The sequence below is a fragment of the Meriones unguiculatus genome, chromosome 6 (assembly GCF_030254825.1).
Source record: "Meriones unguiculatus strain TT.TT164.6M chromosome 6, Bangor_MerUng_6.1, whole genome shotgun sequence".
In the NCBI taxonomy this organism is placed as follows: domain Eukaryota; kingdom Metazoa; phylum Chordata; class Mammalia; order Rodentia; family Muridae; genus Meriones; species Meriones unguiculatus.
In genome coordinates, this window is record NC_083354.1 from 128,324,123 (window position 1) to 128,349,189 (window position 25,067).

At 41.2% G+C, this 25,067-nt stretch overlaps 2 protein-coding genes across 3 annotated transcripts in view; both read right to left on the bottom strand.

Annotated features, from left to right (window-relative positions):
• Positions 1–25,067, bottom strand: part of Necab1 (N-terminal EF-hand calcium binding protein 1) — a 165,212-nt gene that overhangs the window by 61,278 nt on the left and 78,867 nt on the right. The gene's annotated exons all lie outside the window — the stretch shown is intronic.
• On the bottom strand, positions 23,270–24,013 carry LOC132654764 (large ribosomal subunit protein uL6). The gene has a single exon (XM_060386021.1). The coding sequence runs from the start codon at positions 23,969–23,971 to the stop codon at positions 23,393–23,395; it is 579 nt and encodes a 192-aa protein (XP_060242004.1). The 5' UTR covers positions 23,972–24,013; the 3' UTR covers positions 23,270–23,392.

The window sequence follows — 25,067 nt, forward strand, 5'->3', positions numbered from 1 at the left end:
AGCTCTAAAGATAGGTTATGTTTCTCATTTGTATATGGGCCGTTATGGTGGATTTACATGGACGGCAGGAGTCAACAGGTTGTGGAGTGATCTTGAATAGCATCACATGGATGAAATAAAGTTATTCTCACATGGAGCAAAGAGGCTTATCAGTTAGTTTTACCATGTAGTGAGGTGTGTGATAATGGGACTCTCTCCCTTAGATTAGAAACTTTCCGTACAGTAGAACACATAGCAAGGCCATATTATTTACATGCTAAGAACAAATGAGAGAAACCTAGGAAATCTACAGAAAATTACAGAGGGTTAAGAATTTAATGTTATGAGATGAAAAGCTGGGCGTAGGGACATATACTTTTAATCTCAGTGTTCAGGAGGTAGAGCAGGAAGATCGCTGAATTCAAGGCCAGCGTGGTCTACAGAGTTAGCTCCAGGACAGCCAGGCCTAGATAGAGAAACCTTGTCTTAAAAAAATAAAACCAGAACAACCCAAATTAATAATTAATTAATAATTAATATCCTACAGCAACAGCAAACACAAAATATTCTTTACTCTAACTGGTTATTCCCAAGGCTACCCAAACCACCGGTAGGTTACCCATAGCTTCTGGGAAGTAGCTGCCAGTTTCTCTGAGTGTTCCAAACCAGCAAGTGGAAGCATTCCTAATCCACTCTCTGTCAGCATGCCAGTACACTTAGCAGGAACATAATAGGCTGTCTCTCATGGGTGCCATTTTTGAAAGGTTAGTGAATCCACCCACATTTTCCCCAGAGCCCTAGGGGTTAATTTTTGCTTGACTGTGCAGAGTGTAGTTCTGATGCCTTTTGAAATGCAACAAAATTCCTAAGGAATTAGCAGTTTTCTTTTATTTGGTTTACCTTTTGAACATCAGATAGTATGCATTTATGTACTGTTGAGCAACAATTTGATAGTCGAAAATTAATTAGGATCTATTACTGTACCATATATAATGAGGTATCTGGTATAATTCAGCATTAAACAACAAGAAGGACCCTAGGGAAGATGCTTAATTATCATTCAGAAGGGCAAACAATATAAACATCAGAAGTGGGAGAAGACAGGGAGCAGGACAGGAGCCTACCACAGAGGGCCTCTGAAAGACTCTACCCAGCAGTGTATCGAAGCAGATGCTGAGAATAATGACCAAACTTTGGGCAGAATGCAGGGAATCGTATGGGAAAAGGAGGAAATAGAAAGACCTGGAAGGGACAGGAGCTCCATAAGGAGACCAACAGAGCCAAAAAATCTGGGCCCAGGGGTCCTGCAGAGAGGATGGGCCAACCAAGGACCATGCATGGAGAGGACCTAGACCCCCTATCATATGTAACCCATGGCAGCTCAGTCTCCAAGTGGGTTACCTAGTAAGGGTAACATGGACTGTCTCTGGCATGAACTAAGTAGCTGGCTCTATGATCACCTCCCACTGCGGGGGAGCAGTCTTGTCAGATCACAGCAGAAGACAATGCAGCCAGTCCTGATGAGACCTGATAGGCTAGGGTCAGAGGGAAGGGGAGGAGGACCTTCCCTATCAGTGGACTAGGGGAGGGGCATAAGGGGAGAAGAGGGAGGGACAGTGAAACTGGGAGGAGATGAGGGAGGGGGCCATAGCTGGATTACAAAGTGAATATATCGAAATAAATAATAAATCAATAAAAAAGGCACAACTGGGGCCACAGTTCAGAATTTTCCAGAATCTACAGAGACAGTACCTAAAACACAGCAGGTATTCTACAATACAAAATATGAGAACTTCCCCCGTAGGGACCAAATTGATATTTATTCGCCAAAGTTTTCTACATTAATATAGGTTTTGCTTCCAGATGTATTTGGCACCTATGTTTATCAAGCAGCGACAAAAGCGAAGCGTTCTAATTTTAGAAGTTCTGGACAAGCAGCGGTGGGCGTGTAGTGAATGTCACCCTAAATACCTCCTTGAGGAGCTTCTACGAAGATGTGGAGAGGGATGGAGAATCTAGAGTTAGCGTAAGCCGCAGCAGGGCCCTTCACTGCTGCTTTCTACCTGCCAAACGGGTAAGATTCACTTACGAAGTGTCTCTCCAGCTCTATAAAGAGCCACAGAGAATTATCGTCCTCCTAGAGACCAATTAGCTCACTGAGGTTTCATTGTGGATGTGACCTGACGGAGGCAAATCCACCTGGAGCGGAGAATACGCGTTAAAGGAAGGAAAACACTTCCTTTCAACGGCTGCTGCATACTTATCCCCCGCAGCGCTGCGCGCAGTAAAAAAGCAATATTGTCTAAGATCTTCTAGGGTTGCTGAGGGTCCCATAAATTCCTACTCTAATTCCTTTTTATGAGATTGGTAATCACTTGTTTTATCAACTGAGAAAAAAATCCTGTCACAAAATGATGTTGACAGAGGTGATTAAAATACATTTGTTATATGCCCTTGATTGGAGAGCAGGTTTGTCCACAGTCACGTTCCTTTCGATGGCTAGCATCAGGCAGCACTTAGAACGTGGGGCTGCTCCTTGTGCATTAAGGCAGTCGGGGTGGGGAAGCTCTCAGCCACCCTGGACAAGACCATCAGCTGTTTGATTATTGCTTTTCAGATGACAGCCGTGCTTCCTCCGGGCTGAGCCTCGTTTGGCTGTTTGCCCTTTGGAATTCGGAGGCATAGGATTCTGCTTAAGGAACTATTTATAACTTGGGTATCTGCGTCCCACATACTGCCTTTGTGTTTCCAAGTGGGTTGTGGGAGTGTATGTTCTGTCATTCAGGTGATCTGTTTTGATGACATTAATAAGAAAATGGCTGACTAGAAGCTGCGCTTTCATTTCAGAAATTCCCTATACTTTAGTGAATCCGATTCTGTTGAGTTTGATAATTCTGTTATTGACAGACATCTGTGCCTCCACACGCTTCTCTTTGTCTCTGCCTGTAAATAACAGCTTATTTATAGGGAAATTTCTCAACCTTTATCGGGGAAGCTTCGATTTGCATTAGCTAGTGATTTATACAGAGAACCACAGTGGTCAAGGTGCAGAGCATAAGGAACCACAGGGTGCTCATTCCTAAATGGAACACCTACATAAAACCCTTTCCCCATTAGGCGCAGGGTTCATTGTAGAAGAATGGGTTGGCTGAAAGGTTGTAGGAGCCTGAGACATACGTGACTATAACAAAACAATATCTTTTTAGACCACAGCAGGCCAGTTGCACATTTGCACTGACAGTGGCTGTGGCTGCACAAGACTGTGTAAGGTCAAAGCAGACAGAATTCTAGCAGGAAGGGCTCAAGGCTAGGGAGGAGTGGGACAGATGATGGCTGATGGGGGAGGTGAAGCCGGTTTTCTTCCGGGATGAGGTTCCCGAGAGGCTTCTCACACTGCCCTAGACGATCCGACAGCCACGTCTATGCTGGTAGCACCAAAGGGATTCTGGGAATGTTTTCCAATCCGTGTTTTCCGTAACTGAAGTTGGAACTTAGGAATGCTCTTAACAGTAAAAAGATAACTAATCTGTCTCGACTCTATTATAGTGTACATGTAGTCACAGACTTCTTACATATACTGTCTCATTTTATCCTCCCAATATCTTGGGGAAGAAAGTAGTATTATCCACATATGGTAAAGGAAGAAAAGGAGACTAGGAATTTGACTTAGGACTATGTTAATACATAGTGGAGCTAGGCGTAGAGTCAAGCTTTTATTTTTTTTAATGGAAAAAGTTTAAATGTTGTTCTTTCCAGAGGCATCACTACATGTGTGTCCTGTATACTATTTATATAGGTTGAAAATACTTTCCCATATGTTACTGTGCAGGAATAGGAAGCTCTGCAGAACTCAAAGGCAGAACCGAGGACTGAGAACAGGCTTCATCTTGTAAAATGACATCATTTCCTTACATACTCAAATAATTGGGCTCTGTTTAGCATCAAATTATCAAAAACTTCAGGGGAAAAAGCCAAAACTCTTAATAATATATAACTAGATACATTATATGATTTTATGCTACATAGATATGTATATATACATTATATATATATATATATATATATATGAGTCCTTTTCTGTTTTCTGTTTTGCTCTTTAGATGATCAGCATGAGAATGAGGAATCTAAAAATATTTTCACCTGCACCTATCATCTTCGGCCAAATTATAATACTGGTTACAGCTCTCAAAATGTCAGAACAGAAGATCACAAACTGAAGGTATGTCACAGTCAAACTGTCTCAAACACAAGTTCAACAGAAATGGACTAAGGAAAAAAATCCAACTGTGAGAAAACTTGATGCTGACCTACAATTTTTTAAAATAGCATTCTTTACAAAAGTACTGAATTGTGTGAGCACTATGGTTAAAACTGTGAAACCATTTTTGTTCCCAAGATCCCCTAAGCTCTCTGCAAAATGCATCTGGCCCCTTGCAGGTGCCTGACTGTGACCTGTACCGGTGGAATTCAGAGAGACTGCAGAGAGCACCATTTTACCTTGCAGAGTTCTTAAACTTGGAAGGAGTAATTTGTTGCCTAAGGCAAACAATTATTCCAAAGCTCTCAAGAAGCTCAGGGTTAAAATCTGTGACTCTGTCCTGCTTCCTCTTTCCCCTGATTCCTTGGGACTCACATCTGGTTTGGCCCCTCTATCTTCCCAGTTTATTTATGAACAGCAGTGAACTGCAGAGTATGCTTTCTTTCTGCAAGAGTCAACACATATGTTTAAGATTACAAGGATGTCTTACTAGCCCTAGCAGTGACTGTTGATGCTCCAGTGAGATATGACACTTTTTGTTAGTGACATAATAAGTACCTGAGGTAATAAGCCAGTAAGTAGAAAAGATTAATTTTGCCTCATAGTTCTAGGGCCCCAATCTGACGGGGCAGAGGCTCTGATGAGGTTGAGTGATGATTTTAGACCTCTCTTTTTAAAAAAATTTTTATATTAATTACAGCTTATTAACTTTCTATTCCAGCTGTAGCCCCTTCCTCGAGTCCCCTCCCAATCCCTCCCTCCCTCCCTTATCTCCTCCCGTGTCCCTCCCCCAGTCCACTGATAGGGGAGGTCCACTTCTCCTTCTATCTGACCCTAGCCTATCAGGTCTCATCAAGACTGGCTGCATTGTCTTCCTCTGTGGCCTAGTAAGGCTGCTCCCCCCTCAGGGGGAAGTGATCAAAGAGCCAGCCACTGAGTTCATGTCAGAGACAGCCCCTGTTCCCCTTACTAGGGAACCTACTTGGAGCTGCCTTGGGCTACATCTGAGCCGGGGTTCTAGGTTATCTCCATTCATGGTCCTTGGTTGGAGTATCAGTCTCTAGTGAAAGGGATATCACAGCAGAAGTACCTACAAGAACAAAACCAGCCATTCTTGGCAGGAGACAAAAGACAGGAAGAGGAAGGAGCGAGATTCCCACTATTCCCTGGAAGGCATTCCCCCAATGACTTTTTAAAGACTTCTCAGGAGACACTCCCTTATAAGGTTCTTTTCACTACATCCTAGTAGTTTGGGGACCAAACCATTAATATCCAGGACTTCGGGCAGGGCATTCCGGGTCTAAACTATAGTATACTTCAATTGAAAGGACAAAAGGATTAAGAAATTATAATAAGAATATGTACGAGAAACTTGAGAATAAGCAATCCAACTTTAGAAAAAGATATCTCAGGTGTGATCACTATTCTTGCTTATTGCCTACATCTGGAATTTACTAAAATTGAAGTGGCCGGAAACGCCTGTGAGGGTTTTTCCTAACTGTTTTAAGTGGGAAGAACAGCTTTTAATCTGGATATATTGAGGTGGGAAGATCCACCTTTAATCTGCATCACACATTCTGGTGGCAGCCTCTATCAAGAACACGAAAGAAGAAAGTCTTAAATTTCTTTCCAGGTTGCCCTCCCTCCCTCTCACTGGCAAGTTCATTCTTTCACTGACATTAGAGTCTACTTTTTGCTGGCTCCCTGTACATACTGAAGACCAGCTGAGATATCCAGCCTCAAGGACTGAACAACTACTAGATCCTTGGATTTTCAATTGGTAGACAGAGAGTGTTGTACAGCCTGTAAGCTACTCTAATAAATCCCATTTGTATGTATGTATGTATGTATGTATCTATCTATCTACACACATGCATGTATATGATGTATGTGTATATATGTATGTATGTATGTATATGTATATACACAATCATATATGTATGTGTGTATACGTATGTTCCATTCTATCAGTGCTCTTCCTCTAGAGAACCCTGAATTGAGCACCGGGGTTTCATAGGAAACCCTGTTTCACAGGATAGCCATGACTATTACAGGAACACCCAGAAAAGAAGCAAATACATTTCTGAAGTAGATTATGAGGAAGGCAGAGGAATGCTACCCATAAAGAAAGATCATTTAATCGCAAAGGAATGGAGGGTGAAATAACAGTCTCTGTGTAGCCCTGGCTATCCTGGACTCTCTTTGTAGACCAGGTTGGCCTTGAACCCACAGAGTTCCGCCTGCCTCTGCCTCCCTGAATGCTGGGATTAAAGGAGTGCACCACTGCACCCAGCAAGCACTTTGTCTTTAACAGTCAAGCCCCTGCATGTTTTTCATGCTCTTTTGATCTGAATTTTGCTTCCTATAGTTTTTGCTGAAATCCTAGATAAAGGCAGTCAGCAGTGACCACACCACAGCCTGTGTGTGAATGCTACACTTTCTTGAAACATGCTCTACCTCATGAGTTAGTCCATTGCTTTCTAATTCAACCTCATTAAAATTCTCAGGTCATGGGCAAGGTGTAGATACATTGTTTGACAGAAGTAATGTGAAATAAGACGTGTAATCTAATTTCAGTGTGTAGTGATTCCCATCAGAAATGTATTCTAATCTTGTGAGCACCCATCAAAATCACCCATTAAGATGAGCTCTCAGATCACCTACCTCTGGGGGGGGGGGGAACAGCCTTACCAGGCCACAGTAGAGGACAATACAGCCACTTTTGATGTGAACTGACAGACTAAGATCAGAAAGGAGAGGAGAACCTCCCCTATTAGTGGACTTGGGGAGTGGCATGCAAGCAGAGGGAGGAGGGAGGGTGGGATTGGGAGGAGAGGAGGGAGGGGCTTATGGGGGGATGCAGAATGAATAAAGTGTAATTGATGAAAAATTTAAGAAAAAAGGGAAAAAATAATTTAAGAACCTTAAATGACTTTCAAAATTGGAGGAAAACATGGAGTTAGTCAATTGGCATGGAGCACGTCTCGCCCCTGGGGGCAATGGTCTCCTGAACCTACTCAGACCTCGGACACCACCACTGCTAGCTCTAGAACTGATGCAGGATGTTCCAACGAGGGGTTAAGGCTTCTCATAATATTTCCTATAAGCCCACACCTGTTTGTCTATATCCCCCATTTTTATTCATTATTAGCCAGATAGAGCCAAGTAATTGTGGTAATGATACTTGCTTTTTTGCCCAATGCTGGAATGCTAGTAAATTTAGGTATGCCCTGGTTACTCGCATGCCTCACTGGGTACCTGTGCCCATTGATGCCCCTCACGCTATGACTCTCTTCAGACAGAAAAGGGATCTTGGAACTACAGCCACCATTGTTACTACCATCTCATTGGTGGCTGTTGGAGCTACCACCAGGGCATTAGCCATGAGTCATACTGGGCAGACGGCTCAGACCCTGAATAATCATTTAGCCAATGTAGCTCATGCCTTAGTTGTACATAAAGGAATTAATGCTCAACTAAAAGGAAGCTTGATGGTGTTCAATCAGAGGATTGACCTCTTGCAGGAGCAAATTGATACCCTATGGCAAATCGCTCAACCTGGTTGTCAATGAAAGTATGCGGGACTTTGTGTCACTAGCATACAACATGAAAATTTTTCCTGTGCTGCAAATCTGTCTAAACAATTGTCGAGCTATATTTTAGGTAATTGGACTGGAGAATTCGATACTACGATGGAGCAGCTGAGAGTGGCCATTGTCACAGTAAATTCTACCGGAGCGGACGCAGGACTAGCCACAGATTATCAACATGGATTGCTGCAGCCATGAATCATCTGAAGGAATGGGCGGGCATGGGAGTGTTAGCAGGCCTTCTGGTGTTGGTCTCCTTGGTTTGCCTGTGGTATATATGCAAGATTAGAGTCTCACAACAGTGTGATGCAGCCATGATCATTCAGGCCTTTACAGCCATTGAAGCAGGACACTCTCCCCAAGCATGGTTGGATACCACAAAAAGCTAAAATGATACGCTCAGGATGCGAGGCTAAGCACTGCACTCAGGGTCAGCCGCTTTCGACCCAGAGAAGAGCATGTCTGATTGCATGCGGGTTGATGCCCCAGGTCCAGCCTCTGCGAAAAAGGTATCGGACGGGTCTGATGCTCTTTGGGTGGATGACACCTAAATGAACATCTGTACAAAGTCCCAATTTATTTCTAATATCAGAGATCAGACCTCTACTCTTGCCTGATGCATCTAAAACAAAAAGGGGGAACTGTAGAGAGCTGCGGAATGCCGCGCCTTAAAGATGGAGCTGGTTTCCGCCTTCCACCTTCCCGATGGTGAGTGCTCTCTGTCACGAACAACTCCACATTTGGCTAAGGCCGAGGATCTGGCTTGCTTCCATGTGTGTGGACCTATCTGCATTGCCCCCGTGGCACGCCTGGGTTGGCTACCCAGAGGCTATTTAAGCTGTGGGCTGGCTTTCCCCGGGGTCCGAGGATTGTTCAATGTTCCTGAATAAACTGCATTGAAAAAAAAAAAAAAAAAAAAAAGATGAGCTCTCAGAATTCTAAGGCTTACAACTCTCTTCCACAATCTAGTTCTGAAGTCCTAAGAATCACATAGCCAGTTTTAGTGACAGCAATGAGTTCACTTCTCTGGGACTAATTTTGCACACTAGTTAGCTTTTGCATTGTGATAAAAATACCTGACACAGAAATCTGAGAGAGAGAAAAAAAAGGTTCATGAAGTGTTAGTGTATCATGCTAGGGAGGGCATGGCAAAGTAAAGCAGTTCACATCACAGGCAGGCCCAGAAGGAAGCTTAAAGAAGGAAAAGGTATAGTATACTAGCAAGGCCCCATGGCCTAGGTTCAATATCCAGATTCAAGGACTTATCAAAATAGAAACATGAACTGGTGCTATGAGTCTCTTAGGGGCAGATCCAAATCACAAAAGAAGGGAACATACTTCTCTACCCTAACAATGATAACATGTGTAGCTTAACCTCTGACCCAGCTACACTCCCTCCAGTGAAAACATTAGTTGTCAGACTAATACAGAAAATCATATGACTATGTGAGGAAAAGGGTGAGAAACTCTCTAAGTTGGTATTCTTGACTAAACAAAGAAAAATCCTTATACAAATATTTCCCAAAAATTTAGTGCAATATCGACTGTATTTGTTGTCAGCAAACATTCTTGTGTTTTATCTATCCTCTGTGCTTGGATCATGTGAAAATATACCCCACGAGGAAAACACTCAGTCCTAGCAGCCTTGGCTTCATGCTTCGTGATTTACTTACAGTTGCTAATACCCTAAAGTCAACCAGATCAAGAATGACATTTTTCATTAAAGTTTTTCTATGTACCAGTAAGTCGCTCTTATTGAAAGTAGTGAAAAAGAAAACCCTCTCTAGCACTCATCAGAATACCTAGAATAACACATTCATAAACATAGGAATATGCCACAGCATGCATAATAAGTCTTCCCAAGCAGAAAGGGGAGAAATATTATTACTGAAGTGAACACCCTTAATTTTAGAGATGACAGGAATCAAACAAGGGCCTATGGCAGGATCAAAACATGTGCATACTTATGTACATATACACACTAAATAATAAATAAATAAATAAGCGTGATTTTCTAAAATTAAGAAAAGAATAACTTTCTTGTGATAATAATTGATGCCTGTCAGGTCTGAAAAATACAGTGTCTAGCAATTTTGAATCTCTCTTCCTGCATTTTCTCTCTTCAGCCAAAAAAGAAATGAGTCACATCCAATGCGATTCTCTTGACAGAAGAATAACATGTTGTTTTGTGAAGCCCCCACGACAGTAGCTGTTCACTTTTCTTACAAAGATCAGTTCTTCAGGAAAAGGCCTATAAGTTCACTCCAGTAACTGTAGTTTAGAATTATAGCCTTGGGCAAAACAAAAAGGATTTTTGTGTTGACATACTGTAGTTTGAATACATGACCTTACTGAGCAGGAAATTAACTTTCTATTAAGAACATACGTGCTCTAGCTAATGATTTAAGATAATTTTTTAAAATCCACTTAAAGGAAACAGTTATTCAAAAATCATAAGTACATCACATAAGATAAAAAATAAGTTCTTATAGTTTCTTGTTGCTGTCTGTGGTGGGGGAGGAAACAGGGTCGGAAAATTTGGGAAGATTATCAAACTATAGAATGCAATCACAAAAATGTGATGATTAATTGGGTCCCCCTGCTTTGCAGGATGTCAGTGTGACCTCTGTCACAGTTCTAGGAACTTGCCAACTTTTTGTTTTGTTTCACCTTCTACAGGGTGCAGATCAAACCTAGGGTCCGTTGAGCGCGAGAAGAAAGCTCTGACCCTGAGCTATCGTGCTAGGACTCTGTTGAGGTATTTTCAATCATTTTGACTCAAGATGGTTTGCAAGCTCACTGCTGTCCATTTATGTACTCATTGAAGAAAGGGTAAATAGACTGACTTTGTAAATTGCACCTTTGCATGCTCTGATTCCATCCATTCAAAATGACAACGTTTCTGCGCGTGAGAGAGCTCTTCCATCAGAGTCAGCCTTGGAAAGTGTCTCTTCAAAAGGTCAAAGAAATGTCACCAGGCACTGGCTCGCCTGTTTTCATTAAAAGTCTGTACATTCCTTGATGCCCATGTAAGATTTTTCTTGTTCATGACCACTCAGGCGACACTGATATCTCTTTATTTAATATCAAGTATTTATTGCTTGCATTGGTACATTAGCAATTAATTTAATACATACTTTTATTTGTTATTTTCTGTCTTTTGAATTAAAATATGAGAAATCCACTGAAGTTTTACATATATATTTGTATATGTAATATCTAGGTAGCTTAATCTTTTAAAAACTGTACCTGGTTTGACCAATACTCTAAAGGACAGTGAGACAATTTATTGTTGCCTTGTGGCACTGACGTAGGATTAAAACCTTATAGAATAACAGTGAATGAAAAGTTTAAAGTTTCTGTTTAGGAAAGTGGGGGAAGATGTGATAAGAAGAGAAAGAGTATGGAGACAGGTTGGTTTTTCTGGAACACACACAAGTCTTACAGTGGCAACAGATCTCAGGGCTTAAACCTAGAACAGCAGAAAAAGACATTAACTCCACATTGCTGATGGGGCAGCCACTCAAGAGGGTGGTCAGCAGAATTACCAAGGATGCTTATCTAAGTCAGTCACTTCCCAACATCACAGTACTGCTAAGTTAAAAGATGGAAAAACATTCCGAAAGACACTCAGATGGACACCGGAAGAAGGAGAAAACAGGAAACAGGACAGGAGCCTACCACAGAGGGCCTCTGAAAGACTCTATCCAGCAGTGTATCAAAGCAGATGCTGAGACTCATAACCAAACTTTGGGGAGAAGGGGGAGATGGTAAGACCTGCAAAGGACAGGAACTCCACAGGGAGAGAAACAGAACCAAAAGATCTGGGCACAGGGGTCTTTTCTGAGACTGGTACTCTAACCAAGGACCTTTCATGGATATAACCTAGAACCCTGCACTCATGTAGCCCAAGGCAGCTCAGTCTCCAAGTCGGTACCCTAGTAAGGGGAACAGGGACTGTCTCTGACATGAGCTCAGTAGCTGGCTCTTTGATCACCTCTCCCTGAGAGGAGAGCAGCCTTGCCAGGCCACAGAGGAAGATAATGCAGCCAGTCCTGATGAGACCTGATAAGCAAGGGTCAGATGGAAGGGGAGGAGGACCTCCCCTATCAGTGGACTTGGAGAGGGGCATGTGAGGAGATGAGGGAGATGAAGAGGGTGGGATTGGGAAAGGATGAGGGAGGGGGCTACAGCTGGGATAGAAAGTGAATAAACTGTAATTAATATATACATAAATAAAAATATAATAAAAATGGAGAAAAACACCATTCATGACAGAGTAAAATACAAACTCTATATGGATTAATCTAAGAAAATGTTTGAATCTGTGTTAAATATTATAAAATAATTAGTAAGAGATAAAAGGAAGGCTGGAAAAAATGGAAAAATGCATGTACCTTAAAGAGAATGGGAATAAACTCTACATAATTCTCTCAAATTACAATTTTGGGGATTTGTACAAATATCAACAACTCTAATGAAAGGCTGTAAATGAAAAAGTAAAATCCAATTACAAAACTTATATAAAATGGGAAAATAGGGGGAAATCTTAGGAACAGAAAAACAAAGGAGGATCTGGATTTTCACATTTTTAAATGTGTTAAATATCTGAAAGTGAAATGCTGTTCAGTGATGTCAGAAGACACATTTTTGTCAGTGGAACAAGATAGTCAACTCTCACACAAAGTGAGTGTGCAAAAATATTTACAAATGGTAAACAATGGCATTTGATGTGAAAGGAAAAAAAGAATGAATTAGTCAAGAAACAGATGTGGTCTTCATGGATATTTGGAAAACAGATCAACAGGACTCCTGTTGGATGCTTTTGGACTCCATCCAGATCTTGAAAGGCCATCAATGCTTGCTTATCATTCTTGATCACATTACATTTGGGAGGCGGTATATTTCATCTTCTAGCTAGCTGAAAGCTAAGCACACCTTTAATTTTTAGATGACCTCACTCTGTAGCCCAGGCTGCCTTAGCACCTTACTTCTGGAATTAGGGGCATGTGCATTACAGCGGGGTTAAGTAGTACCTGTCTGACATGAAATGTGTCTTGCCCCAATTCCCAGTTAAAGTTCAATCATCTTAAATGATAACAAACTACAGATATCTACAAATTCCTTTGCTTAGAGCTTTGCTCATGTATTTTTTTTTTTTAGTTCAGTATTTAGTTACTATTTAAGCATTTCAGTACCAACCTCTTCTGTCCATAATTTCTTGCACTGAGCTCTGAACACCTACTTGTTCAATTGTCTAAAAGGTATGCATGAGAATAACGTAAGAAACGGGCTGGACATCTCTACATCTTTCCACGGCTGAACGCTCAAGAGGTCAATTGCTTAAAAAATTCAGAGTATCTAACACTAGAAAGCTTTCATAGTGATGTAAGTTAGGATTTTATATTTGTAATGTTAAATGTAAAGTTATATAAGCCTTAAATAAAAAAAAAAGAATAGGGCTAATTAGATGGCTCATGGAGTAGAGACGCTTGCTGCCCAGCCTGAGTTTCATCAAGACCCAACTCCTTCGAGCTGCCACTGATCCACTGACATGCACCCACATGTATGTGTCCACGTACCTTACTCGTATACACACAAATGAATAAACAAACATAAAACGAACATAGAAAAAGTCAGGGAAATTTTCTCGGTTTAAATTTGCCTTTGTGGTTTCAGTAAGCCAATAACCGAGTGACTCCATTTCCTCACTTTTCAAATGGGAATATTATCATCCGGGTAGCATGCCTCACTAGGATATTACCAAGATTAACTAAAACTTCTGGGTAAGGTGGTGGAAGGGAAGTTGCCCCCATGTGATCTGGTTAGGAGTCAGTACAAGAGGAAGAGACTCATTTTCCGGTGAGAAAGAGAAAGCTTCCAGAACCTCCCCACTCCACCCCCCCCCCCCGACTGAAGCAGGGATAGCACTTCTGAAAAGCGCTGAGAAAGGATAGCCTAGGTGACCTACTGGAAGAGACAACCAATCTGAACACAGCTGTAGATGGGTGGCTACGATGGAGTGGGAACCTCATCCAAAGCTGCAGGTCTTAGTGAGACAGCAATTCCACTGCAGGGGGAACGCATCAGCAGTGGAGAGGAATCCTACTCATCTCTCTGCATGTCTTGGAGGGCAGGAATACAATTTCGAGAAAGAATCTAGTGTTTTAAAGCTGTGCTCCTGAGGGGGACCAAGAATGCAGAAGACTTTTGATGTGAACTGACAGACTAAGATCAGAAAGGAGAGGAGAACCTCCCCTATTAGTGGACTTGGGGAGTGGCATGCAAGCAGAGGGAGGAGGGAGGGTGGGATTGGGAGGGGAGGAGGGAGGGGCTTATGGGGGGATGCAGAATGAATAAAGTGTAATTGATGAAAAATTAAAAAAAAAAAAGAATGCAGAAGAACCTTAAGTTAGGGAGCCTGAATTTTGCCTGCTGCTGTTCCAGGAGGAGGTGGCGGTCTAGGAGACAGCTGCGAAGAGCAGGACTGGACAGTGACAGGCTGAAAGCACATGGGGTAGGAAGCTCAGAAGATGCAGGAAACTGCTTGGGGAAAGATGAGACTGACTCGGGTTTGACAGGCCTGAATTTGAGGTCAGTGGATGATCAGCTGCTGGGTCAACGGCCACATAGTGCTGTAGAGTCAGAAAGCTCTGAAGCCTCAGTAAAGTGCTGAAAACACACAGCTGCGTCCCTCCAGAAGGACGATCGATCACCAGTTACCAGTTGCACAAGTACGAAGGTAACTCCTCTCTCTGCCTGTATAGTTTGTAGTGTTTTCTCTTCTCCTACCACTTCTAATGTACCTGGAAGACACTTCAAACCTGGAATATCAGCCACTCCATGAGGGTACAATCTGGAGTGACAGGAATGTAGGAAAATCATCAGCCCGCAGACTTCAAACTAAGAGTGACCAGCAGAGGCCCTTGGTAGGCACAGAAGGTAATTGCTGAAGTGGAGACAGCTCAGATACACGTTAGATTATTGCTTAATCCAGGCTCAATATCAAAACCACAGGAAACAACAAGAGCCCACAGCCAGCTGCCTTGCCCCCATGCTGATAATCAGTATCTCTAATTTTCATGGATCTGGTAAAATCTGACCAGTAGGAGAGTCCAAGTGAGTTAGGCAGAAAAATGGGTGTCAGCCTCAGTCCATGAGAAGGCAAAAAGGGTTTGTGACTGGGTGTCAAGAGGGATACAGAAGACTGCTTCCTTGAGATCCAGGACTGAGAAATGGGAGGTTCCTGGGGGGATAGAGGAGGGTACAACAGGGTAGAGGGGGACCACAACAGAATTGAGAAACTGGGTATCTTGAACCAGGCAGTAGATTCCATTGGGTTTCTTAATTTCAAGCATAGGGGTGAAAAAAGGGGAAGAAATAGAATGAAGATAAGAGATCACTGGCAGTAATTGTAAAAGTACAGTATAATATTTCTTTCTCTTTTTTTAGACCCCCACCCCCACCCACCCCCTACCACCTGAGCTTTTACTTCCATTCTTTCTTTTACTGCAAAAAAGTAGTGTTTTATAAAAGTTATTGCATTTTAACTACAGAAACTTTTTAAAAATATTTCCTTCCTCCTAGTATATACACCTAATTTTCCTTATGCCTTTCTGACTATTATGCATTTTCTTCTCTTCTATTTTTTCTTTTTCATCCCATGTATATTTTTTATTATGATTTTAGTGGTATTTAACTTTGTCATTATTAGATTAGCAGAAGCTCTTATTTTTCTTTTTTTATTCTTCATTTTATATTTATCTTATTTGTTATTGAGATTTCTTAGTACTGAAAGATTCTAGAGAATTTCCATTCAGAAAACCCAGAATCCCATGGAAGCTTTTATAAATCAGACCACAGAGCTAGATTTATATAATATATACCTATATATATGTATTAAAACATTTTGTGTATTGTGTGAGATAACCCTGCACAAAAATTCAATTTAAAATAGATCAATGACTTTAATAGAAGACCTGAGATCTTGAAACATCTATAGGAAAAGCATGGCCACAGACTTCCTGAAAAGAACTCTAGTAGCATATGGATCAACACAAGATTTGACAACTAGGATTCTGTAACATTAAAATGTTCTGTATTACAAAGGAAACAATCACTATAGTGAAGAAGTAATCCAAAGAATGGGAAATAATCTTAGCCAACTGGCCAACTGTATATCAGACAGAGGATTACTATCTAAACTAGATAAAGAATTTGAAATACTTAAACATCAGGAAGGCAAATCATTCAATCAATAAATGTGCTAACAACTACTAAGTATCTCTTTCAAATAGTTCCACAAATGGCCAATAAATATTTGAAGAAATATTCAGCATTCTTAGCTTCCAGGAAAATGCAAATTAAAATGACTTTGAGATCCTTTCATATCCAAGTCAGAATGGCTTACATCAAGAAAATTAATGACAACAAATGTCTGCAAGAATGTGGGAGAAGCAGAAGCACTATTCATTGCTGGTGGCATTGTAAATTTGTACAGCCACTATGAAGTCCTCTGGAGGTTCCTAAGAAACCTAAAAATAGAACTGACATATATCCAAGCCAATACCACTCTCAGTATGTAAGTCAAAGACTAAGTCAACATATCACAAAATTGCTTGTACATCCATGCTTATTGTTACACAACAGCTAAGAAATAAACCAGCTTACATGCCAAAGTGTCAAAGTGTCACTATTTGCAGATGATATGATAGTATACATGAGCGACCCCAAAAATTCAACCAGAGAACTCCTTCAGCTGATAAACACCTTCAGCAAAGTGGCAGGATACAAAATCAACTCAAAAAAATCAGAAGCCCTCCTATATACCAAAGACAAAAAGGCTGAGAAAGAAATTAGGGAAACAACACCCTTCAAAATAGCCACTGATAACATAAAGTACCTTGGTGTGACTCTAACCAAGCAAGTGAAAGACCTGTTTGAGAAAAACTTCAAGTCTCTGAAGAAAGAAATCGAAGAAGATATCAGAAGATGGAAAGATCTCCCGTGCTCATGGATTGGTAGGATTAACATTGTGAAAATGGCCATACTGCCAAAAGCAATCTACAGATTCAATGCAATTCCCATCAAATTACCAACTCAATTCTTTACAGACCTTGAAAAAAAGATTCTCAGCTTCATATAGAGAAACAAAAAACCCAGAATCTCCAAAACGATCCTGTACGACAACAGATCATCTGGAGGTATCTCCATTCCTGATCTCAAGCTGTACTACAGGGCAACAGTAATAAAAACTGCATGGTATTGGCATAGAAACAGAAAGGAGGATCAATGGAACCGCATAGAAGACTCAGAAATAAATCCACACACCTATGAATACTCGATATTCGACAAAGAAGCCAATTCCATTCAATGGAAAAAAGACAGCATCTTCAACAAATGGTGCTGGACCAACTGGATGTCTACATGCAGAAAAATGAAAATAGATCCATATTTATCACCATGCACAAAACTAAAGTCAAAGTGGATCAAGGACCTCAACATAAAACCAGATACCCTAAATCAATTGGAAAAAAAAGTGGGGAATAGCCTAGAACTCATTGGCACAGGAGACAACTTCCTGAACAGAACACCAACAGCACAGGCTCTAAGAGCAACAATCAATAAATGGGACCTCATGAAACTGAAAAGTTTCTGTAAAGCAAAGGACACCGTCATCAAAACAAAACGACTGCCTACAGATTGGGAAAGAATCTTCACTAACCCTTTATCTGACAGAGGACTAATATCCAGTATATACAAAGAACTAAAGAAGCTGAAAAGCAGCAATCCAAGTAATCCAATTAAAAAATGGGGAACAGAGCTAAACAGAGAATTCTCGACAGAGGAATATCGAATGGCAGAAAAACACTTAAAGAAATGCTCATCCTCATTAGCCATCAGGGAAATGCAAATCAAAACGACCCTGAGATATCACCTTACACCCATCAGAATGGCCAAGATGAAAAACTCAAGCGATAACACATGCTGGAGAGGTTGTGGAGAAAGGGGAACCCTCCTCCACTGCTGGTGGGAATGTAAACTGGTACAACCACTCTGGAAAGCTATCTGGCACTTTCTAAGACAAATAGGAATAGTGCTTCCTCCAGACCCAGCTATACCACTGCTAGGTATATACCCAAAGTTTGTTCAAGTACACAAAAAGGACACTTGCTCAACCATGTTTATAGCAGCTCTATTTGTAATAGCCAGAACCTGGAAACAACCCAGATGTCCATCAACGGTGGAATGGGTACAGAAATTGTGGTATTTTTATACAATGGAATACTACTCAGCAATCAAAAAGGAGGAAATCATGAAATTTGCAGGCAAATGGTGGGATCTAGAAAAGATCATTCTGAGTGAAATATCCCAGAAGGAGAAAGACAAACATGGGATATACTCACTTATATAGACCTATAAGATATGATAAACATAATGAAATCTATACACCTAAAAAAGATAATCAATTGAGCGGACATGGGGTAAGATGATCAATCCTCATTTAGAAAGACAGATGGGATGTGCATTGAACGTATGACAGGACTCTACTGAGCGCATCTGAAAGACTCTAACTAGCAGTGTTTTCAAAGCAAAGACTCATGACCAAAGCTTTGGCAGAGTACAGGGAATCATAAGAAAGAAGGGGAGTTAGTCTGATGGGGAAAGGATAGGAGCTCCACAAGGACCAAATATATCTAGGCACAGGGTCTTTTCTGAGACTGACATTCAACCAAGGACCATGTATGGATATAACCTAGAACCTCCACTCAGATGTAGCCTGTGGTAGCTCAGTAACCAATTGGTTTCCCAAAGTGAGGGGAACAGGGACTATTTCTAACAGGAACTCAATGACTGGCTCTTTGGTCTCCCCACCCCCAAAGGGAGGAGCAGTCCTGTTAGGCCACAGAGGAGGGCTTTGCAGCCAGTCCTGAAGATACCTGATAAAACAGGATCAGATGAATGGGGAGGAGGTCCCCCCTATCAGTGGACTTGGAAAGGGGCACGGTGGAGATGAGGGAGGGAGGGAGGGACTGGGAGGGAATGAGGGATCGGGACACGGCTGGGATACAGAGTTAATAAAATGTAACTGATAAAAAAAATAAAAAAGAAAAAAAAGAAAAAAAAAACAATAGCATGTTTTCTCTCCTGTGAGTAATCTAGTTCTAATTCATGTGTGACTGTGTATCTATGTTTATGTCATAAAGGTAGGAAGATGAGTTTGAAAAGGGAGGAAGAGGTCTTAAGGGAGAAGAGAAGAGAGAAGGTCATGTGTCCTATGAAAAGAGAAGGGGTGGTTGCTTATGGGGAGGATGGTGATCTCAAAAGCAGGATAAGAATGAGAGGGAAGACAGATGAATGATAAAGGGTAGAGTACAACATAATAATATATGAAAACCATTACTTTTTATGCCTACTTAAATATTAATTATACATAATACTGAAAACTCCAAATAACAATGTAAATGCTAATTGGTAAAGCTCAATTTTCCTAAATCCATTATATTCAGACTTCATTCCTAATCTTTGTTTCTAAGTGTATTTAAGATATGTATGTCTGATTGTCTATATGTGCACTGCCTATGTAAAGATGCCTGTGGAGGCCAGAAGTGGGTGGTGGGACCCCTAGAACGGGAGTTACAGGCAGATAAGAGCTGTGTCAAGCAGGTGCCAGGAATGGAACCTAGGTCCTCTATAAGAGTTGCAAGCACTTTCATCCATGGAGCCATCACTCCAGCGCCCTCATCTCCATTTGCTCATAGGTACTTCAGCACTGTGCTGGCATCATCGAAGAGTAAGTAGCCCTAAGCTGTTAATTTGACTGTAGGAAGTCAAGTTAGCCACCAGGAATAGAGTAGAACTTCAGGGATAGCACGAAAGTACCAATGTGATGGTTATCAAAGGAAAGACAATCTCAGTTCCGAGCTAGCCCAGCCTTGCTGTGAGTTCTGTTCTCTACCCTCTCAGCTTTCACCTTTCTGATGGGCTTGCATGGATTAATTACCCACATCAACTTATAAATGGTATCTGTGGAGGAATTTTAATCTTGAAACGTGACTGCTCTGGCAAGAGATCACATCCAAAAACCTTATAGGTCTATATGATCCAGCTGGAATGCAGACAGGCTCTGGATTACAGTAATGATCAGGCTGGAATACAGACATGTTAGTCCCATAATTATACTGAAGCCAAGCAGAACAAGTCAGCCAGAAGCCGAAAGAAGTCAGTTTGAATCAGTCAGCTTGGAGAGGCGTTTAGGCCAGAGCAGCTGAATTGAACCAGTCAGCCAGTTCGGAAAGAGCTAGAAAGGCTAAGGCTCATCTCATTCCCTGTTTTGAGGCCATAAAAACATTTACAGGTATCAGTAAACTCAACATTGTTCTCACCTTCACATCACCTCAAAAGTCATAGTCATTTGTTGTGTACCTCAGGTTTGTCTGTCTTTGCCCAGTGAGATCAGCTGGGGTCTTCTGCCTAGCTTCTGGGTCAGGAGTTGTGCAGAGCTCTTCAGGCTTGCAGGGCCACCAATGAGAGGACTATGCCTGATACGATTTAATTGAATCTAGGAGCCCAGTGTTATTTTTTGCTAACTATCAGGCAGAATTTTGCATAGAAGGTTCTAAATCTTAGACCTGGACCAGAGATTCTCTCCTGAGCTAACTCTGTGGCCTTAAGACCCTCTTTTTTCCCATGCCTGTCTTATCCATGGTCTCTTCAATACACACACTCACATAAAAAAATATTAAGGAACAAATGGGACATCAAATGAACTGTTTGGAAAATATTTTACCATGAAGTTTAAGAATTAGCTTCCATTTTATTTTAAAGAACGTGCAAAAGATAATAATGAAACAACAAAAGATGGAAATGCTTGTCTTTTATGAGCCTAAATGGGCACTTTAATATTTGATACATCAGTTCAATTCTTGTATTTTGCTGGAAAGGAGTATTTTTCAGCAATAAAACCAAGAATCATTAATATTTATTTAGTTTCATATTCATAAAAAACTCATGTGATATCACAATATTTAAATAGTGAGAGTAATTTAGGTCTAAGAGAAGCTTAGATGCTAAATACTAGGAAAGTGGGGATTTTGGAGACAAAGAAAGTTTGAAGTGAAGGTGTCTAGAGTTGCCAGAGAGGGAGAGTGACCCCAAAGGCAGATATAAAAACTAAGAATGACAGAGGTCTAATTGTTCTAGAAATCAACACTAATTTTTCTAAATATTTTAAAAATACACCGTAAGATATCCTTGCTGAAATTGAATCCTAGATGAAAAGCTTTATGAACATAATTTAAATTTAGAAATTCACATAGCAACATTCAATATGGTAACTACGCACATATAACTTCAAAAACATTATTCTTCATTTCTGTTTTGAATACTCTTCTAAGCCTTATCAATCAACACACAGGGAATACTACATATTTATATACCAGCACATGATAAACCTTGGCTTCATCATAACTCTACTAGAATTTGCATTTTTGAGTTGCAATCACACCACATGCGGATGCTAGAAGGCAGCTTGTTACTTGCTCTGTCAAAAGAAGGGAAATGAATCAACAAAGTTTTCCAATATTGGATGAGGATTCTGGTATTACAGAGGCAAGACAAATGACAATGGGAGAATTCACCTACTGTGTTTTGTTCCAGAGAAGATGCACAGTCACTTAATGCTGTCCCTGAGGACCATGAGAAAGCTGGATTCAGGGGAGAAAAAGGGCAGTGGCCATGGCACACTGTATCTGTCCTGAGTCACTTCCTAGGGGCTTGAGTTAAAGAGAACTCATTTATCCCTTCTCTGATATGGCAAACAGATGTGCTGCCAGTCAAGATATCACAAATTTCTTGTATTTCACATTCCCTTAAAGCCCAGAATGTCAGCCCTTCCTACTGAGACAGTACTTTTCATCTGGATAAAAATATACCAGGTTTCTAAGAGAGAAATGCTGTCTGCCAGTCAGCACGCTTCCTCATGCTGGCAGCACGGAAAAGATAACAGGTCACCAGTAGCTTGAAAGGCGTTGGGATGCCTGCATTTCACCCATCTTTAAGCTATCGTACTAAGATATGATTTCTAACTTTATTTTCTACTGTTTCACCTTTTCTTTTGTAAAAAAGATATTTTCACAGGTTAAGCAGTATTACATAAATCAAACACATGAAGGTCAATGCCAAGAAAAAAAATTTCAACTTAAGAGATGAAAATAAAAGATTGGCCACAGTTTAAATGTCACAAAGCTTCACTGTATTAACACACAAAAAAAGAACAGGATTTTAGTGAATATTTGTATGAAAACATAACAGATTATCTATCCATTTTACCTTCCTAGTAAAAGAAACTTGAACATTACTCCGACTTGGAAGCATACTTTCTACGAGGAACAGAATTTTTAGTTTTTTTATTGTCTGAATGTTAGTTTAACTAAAACATTTATCTGACACAGCAAGAAATTTTGAATTGTGAGGACCTTTCCAGGGCTTCAGTAAGTGTGGCAAGTAAAATAAACAATTAAATAAAGCATTGCTTTTATTTCTTACAGAAGTATTTTTAATTTCATAGTTACTCAGTGTGAAAATCAATGGCAATAAACAAGTGGATTTTGTAACAGAGATGAAAATGTGTAGACAGGGTATCAAGACAAGTTCTGAATGAGGCCACTAAAGATAAGACGTAAAGAATGAAAAGAAAAGGAGAGCTATGTTATGTTAGCTGGTTTTCTCTTTGCTGTTTCCAAATATCTACGAAGGATCAACCTACAAGGGAATGCATCAATTTTGGCTCACAGTTTGTAGAAACACTGTCTGCCTTGCGGGAGAAGGCACACAGTGGTGGTCAGCTTCATGGTGTCAGAGGTGGGCAGCTGGGACTCTTTACCTTCTTATATCTTGGAAGAACAGGAAGTAAAGAGCAGATAGGAACTGGAACAGAGCTATAAAACCTTAAGATCTGCCCTCTGTGACCAACTTCTTCAGGCAAGCTTTACCTCCTGAAAGTTCTACAACATTCCAAAGCAGTGAAATCATCTGGGAACCAAAAGTTCAAACACGTAACTTTGTCGGAGTACATTTCACATTCAAATCACAAAATGTACCAAACATATTTTTAGTCATTTATTTCTAGCCCTGGGAATTGAACTTCCAGCCTCATAGATGCAAAGCAAGTGATCTAGTTTTATGAGACAGGGATTTGTTACGTTGCTCATTCCAGCTGTAGTGTGTCTCCCAGGCCAGCACTGAACCTCCCAACCTCTTACCCCACTCTTCAAGTAGCCTACAGTAGGAAGCCCAGCCTAGATTTTAAAATGGCCTCCTCTGGAGAGAAATTACCAAGGGCTAAAGTTAGCTACAGTTTCCAGTGGCTTCTGAGGAAGTCAAGGTAAAAAGCTTTCGGCTTCCAATTTTGTTTTCTTTGCTCTTCTCATCTCCTGTGCAATTTGTTTTTTTTTTTTTTTTTTTTTTTTTTTAAACAAATCAGTGAGTTTTATTGTTCTAAAAGACACCCCAAATCAAACTTATAATTCAGGATCTTGTTTCTGGAGCAGGGTTAACTTAGGTCTTATTCATCAGCCTGCTGCACAGTTCCCTTTTCAGACACATAGATACCATCCAAAAACTTTCTGATATCCTTGTTTTTAACTGTTGTGGCTTGCTGAATCAAAGCCGCTGAATTTGAGACAAGTTCAATATCATTTCCTTCAAGGATTAATTCATCCTTCTGGGCTTGAGAGACAGAACAAGCAACACCTGTCCTCATTCGAACCCTGCGGATGTATTTTTCACCCAAGAAATTTCGGATTTCAACCAAAGACCCATTCTCCTGGATAACAACATTGATGGGGAAGTGAGCATACACAGACCTCATCTTGTAGCGGAAGCCCAGTGTAACACCCTTGATCATGTTCTGAACATGACTGCAGATGGTTCTGACAGTGGCCAGTTCCTTTCTGTTACCCCACCATTTGTCAACCCGGAGCCTCTTCTTTTTCTTTCCGAGAAGACTCAGCTCTACATTGATGTGATTGAAGTCCCTCCGTAGGGTTCCCCTGGGGCCCTTCACAATGACTGTGCGCCCCTTCAGAGTGATGTCGACATTTTCTGGGATGTCGACCGTCTGATTGCTGAGAATGGTCTTCATTCTCGCAGTAGATGGGGCAAAGAGCTCCTGTGCAATTTGTTCTAAGTATAAAACATCATTGGCTGATACTTCACTATTCTGTTTTGCTTCGCATTTGGGGAAACTTTCTAGAGTTTATTTTCTAAAAATCTGTTAGTATTATTTTCACTTTCTCATTCCCTTTTCTTGCTTTGAGTTGTCTGTTATTTCTTTCTTCATAAGTATAGTATCTTCTCCTGTCTTGTCAGGAGGTTAAAGATAATTTTTTAAAACTTTTTATTCTTTATGAGTTTCACATCACATGCCTCAGTCCTACTCATGTTCCTGTCCCCTCATATTCACCCTTTGCTCTTGCAACCTCACCCCCCGAAAAAAATAAAACACGCACACATATACAAACAAACAAAATAACAAAGCCTCTCATCATGGGAGCTGCAGTATGTCACAGTGTGTCCCACAGTGTATCTCTCTGTCCACACATCTTCAATTTTAAGTGATGATTGTAAAGAGTCGTTGGTCTGGTTCTGGGTCTCTGGCTTCTGCGATACCATCAATACTGGATCCTCAGCCAGCCTCTTCCTGGTTATCCTGTTCTTTTCCTGTGACATGGAGATCCTGCAGCTTTGACTCAGCAGGAATGACCCTTTCACACTTCCCACCTGTTTGCAGATGACACAGATTTTGGGGTGGGCCAATTCAGAGCCCTGGATCTGGTCCTGAGTGGTAGCTGAGCTGGTCAGCCTGTAGGCTCTCCCTTATTCGCACCAACAGGGCAAGCTCTCCAGCACTGCTCTGGCTAGGCCACCCAGTGCTGCCATTGGCAGGAGGCAGGGTCAGCTTTCCTGTTCTCAGGCCTTCTGCACCCAGGCCTCCAGAGCCAGCGCAGCTGCGCTGCCCAGTCAAGGCACAGGGCCTGCTTTCCCAAGTGCTGTGGCCTGCATTCTCCCTGCCCTCAACCCTTAGGGCTGGTTCTCCTGCGCTCTCATCGTCTCTGGGGAGAGCATCACTCCCTCCCTCAGTCTTTGGGGATGGCTCACCCCACACTGGTGCCAGGGCATGTGCTACTATGCCGCTCAGGCAAGTTACAGGGCACTCTCCCAAGTGCAGCAGCCAGCAG

Coding starts and splice junctions, on each gene's coding strand:
- LOC132654764 (XM_060386021.1), bottom strand. CDS start 23,971: ATGAAGACCATTCTCAGCAATCAGACGGTCGACATCCCAGAAAATGTC.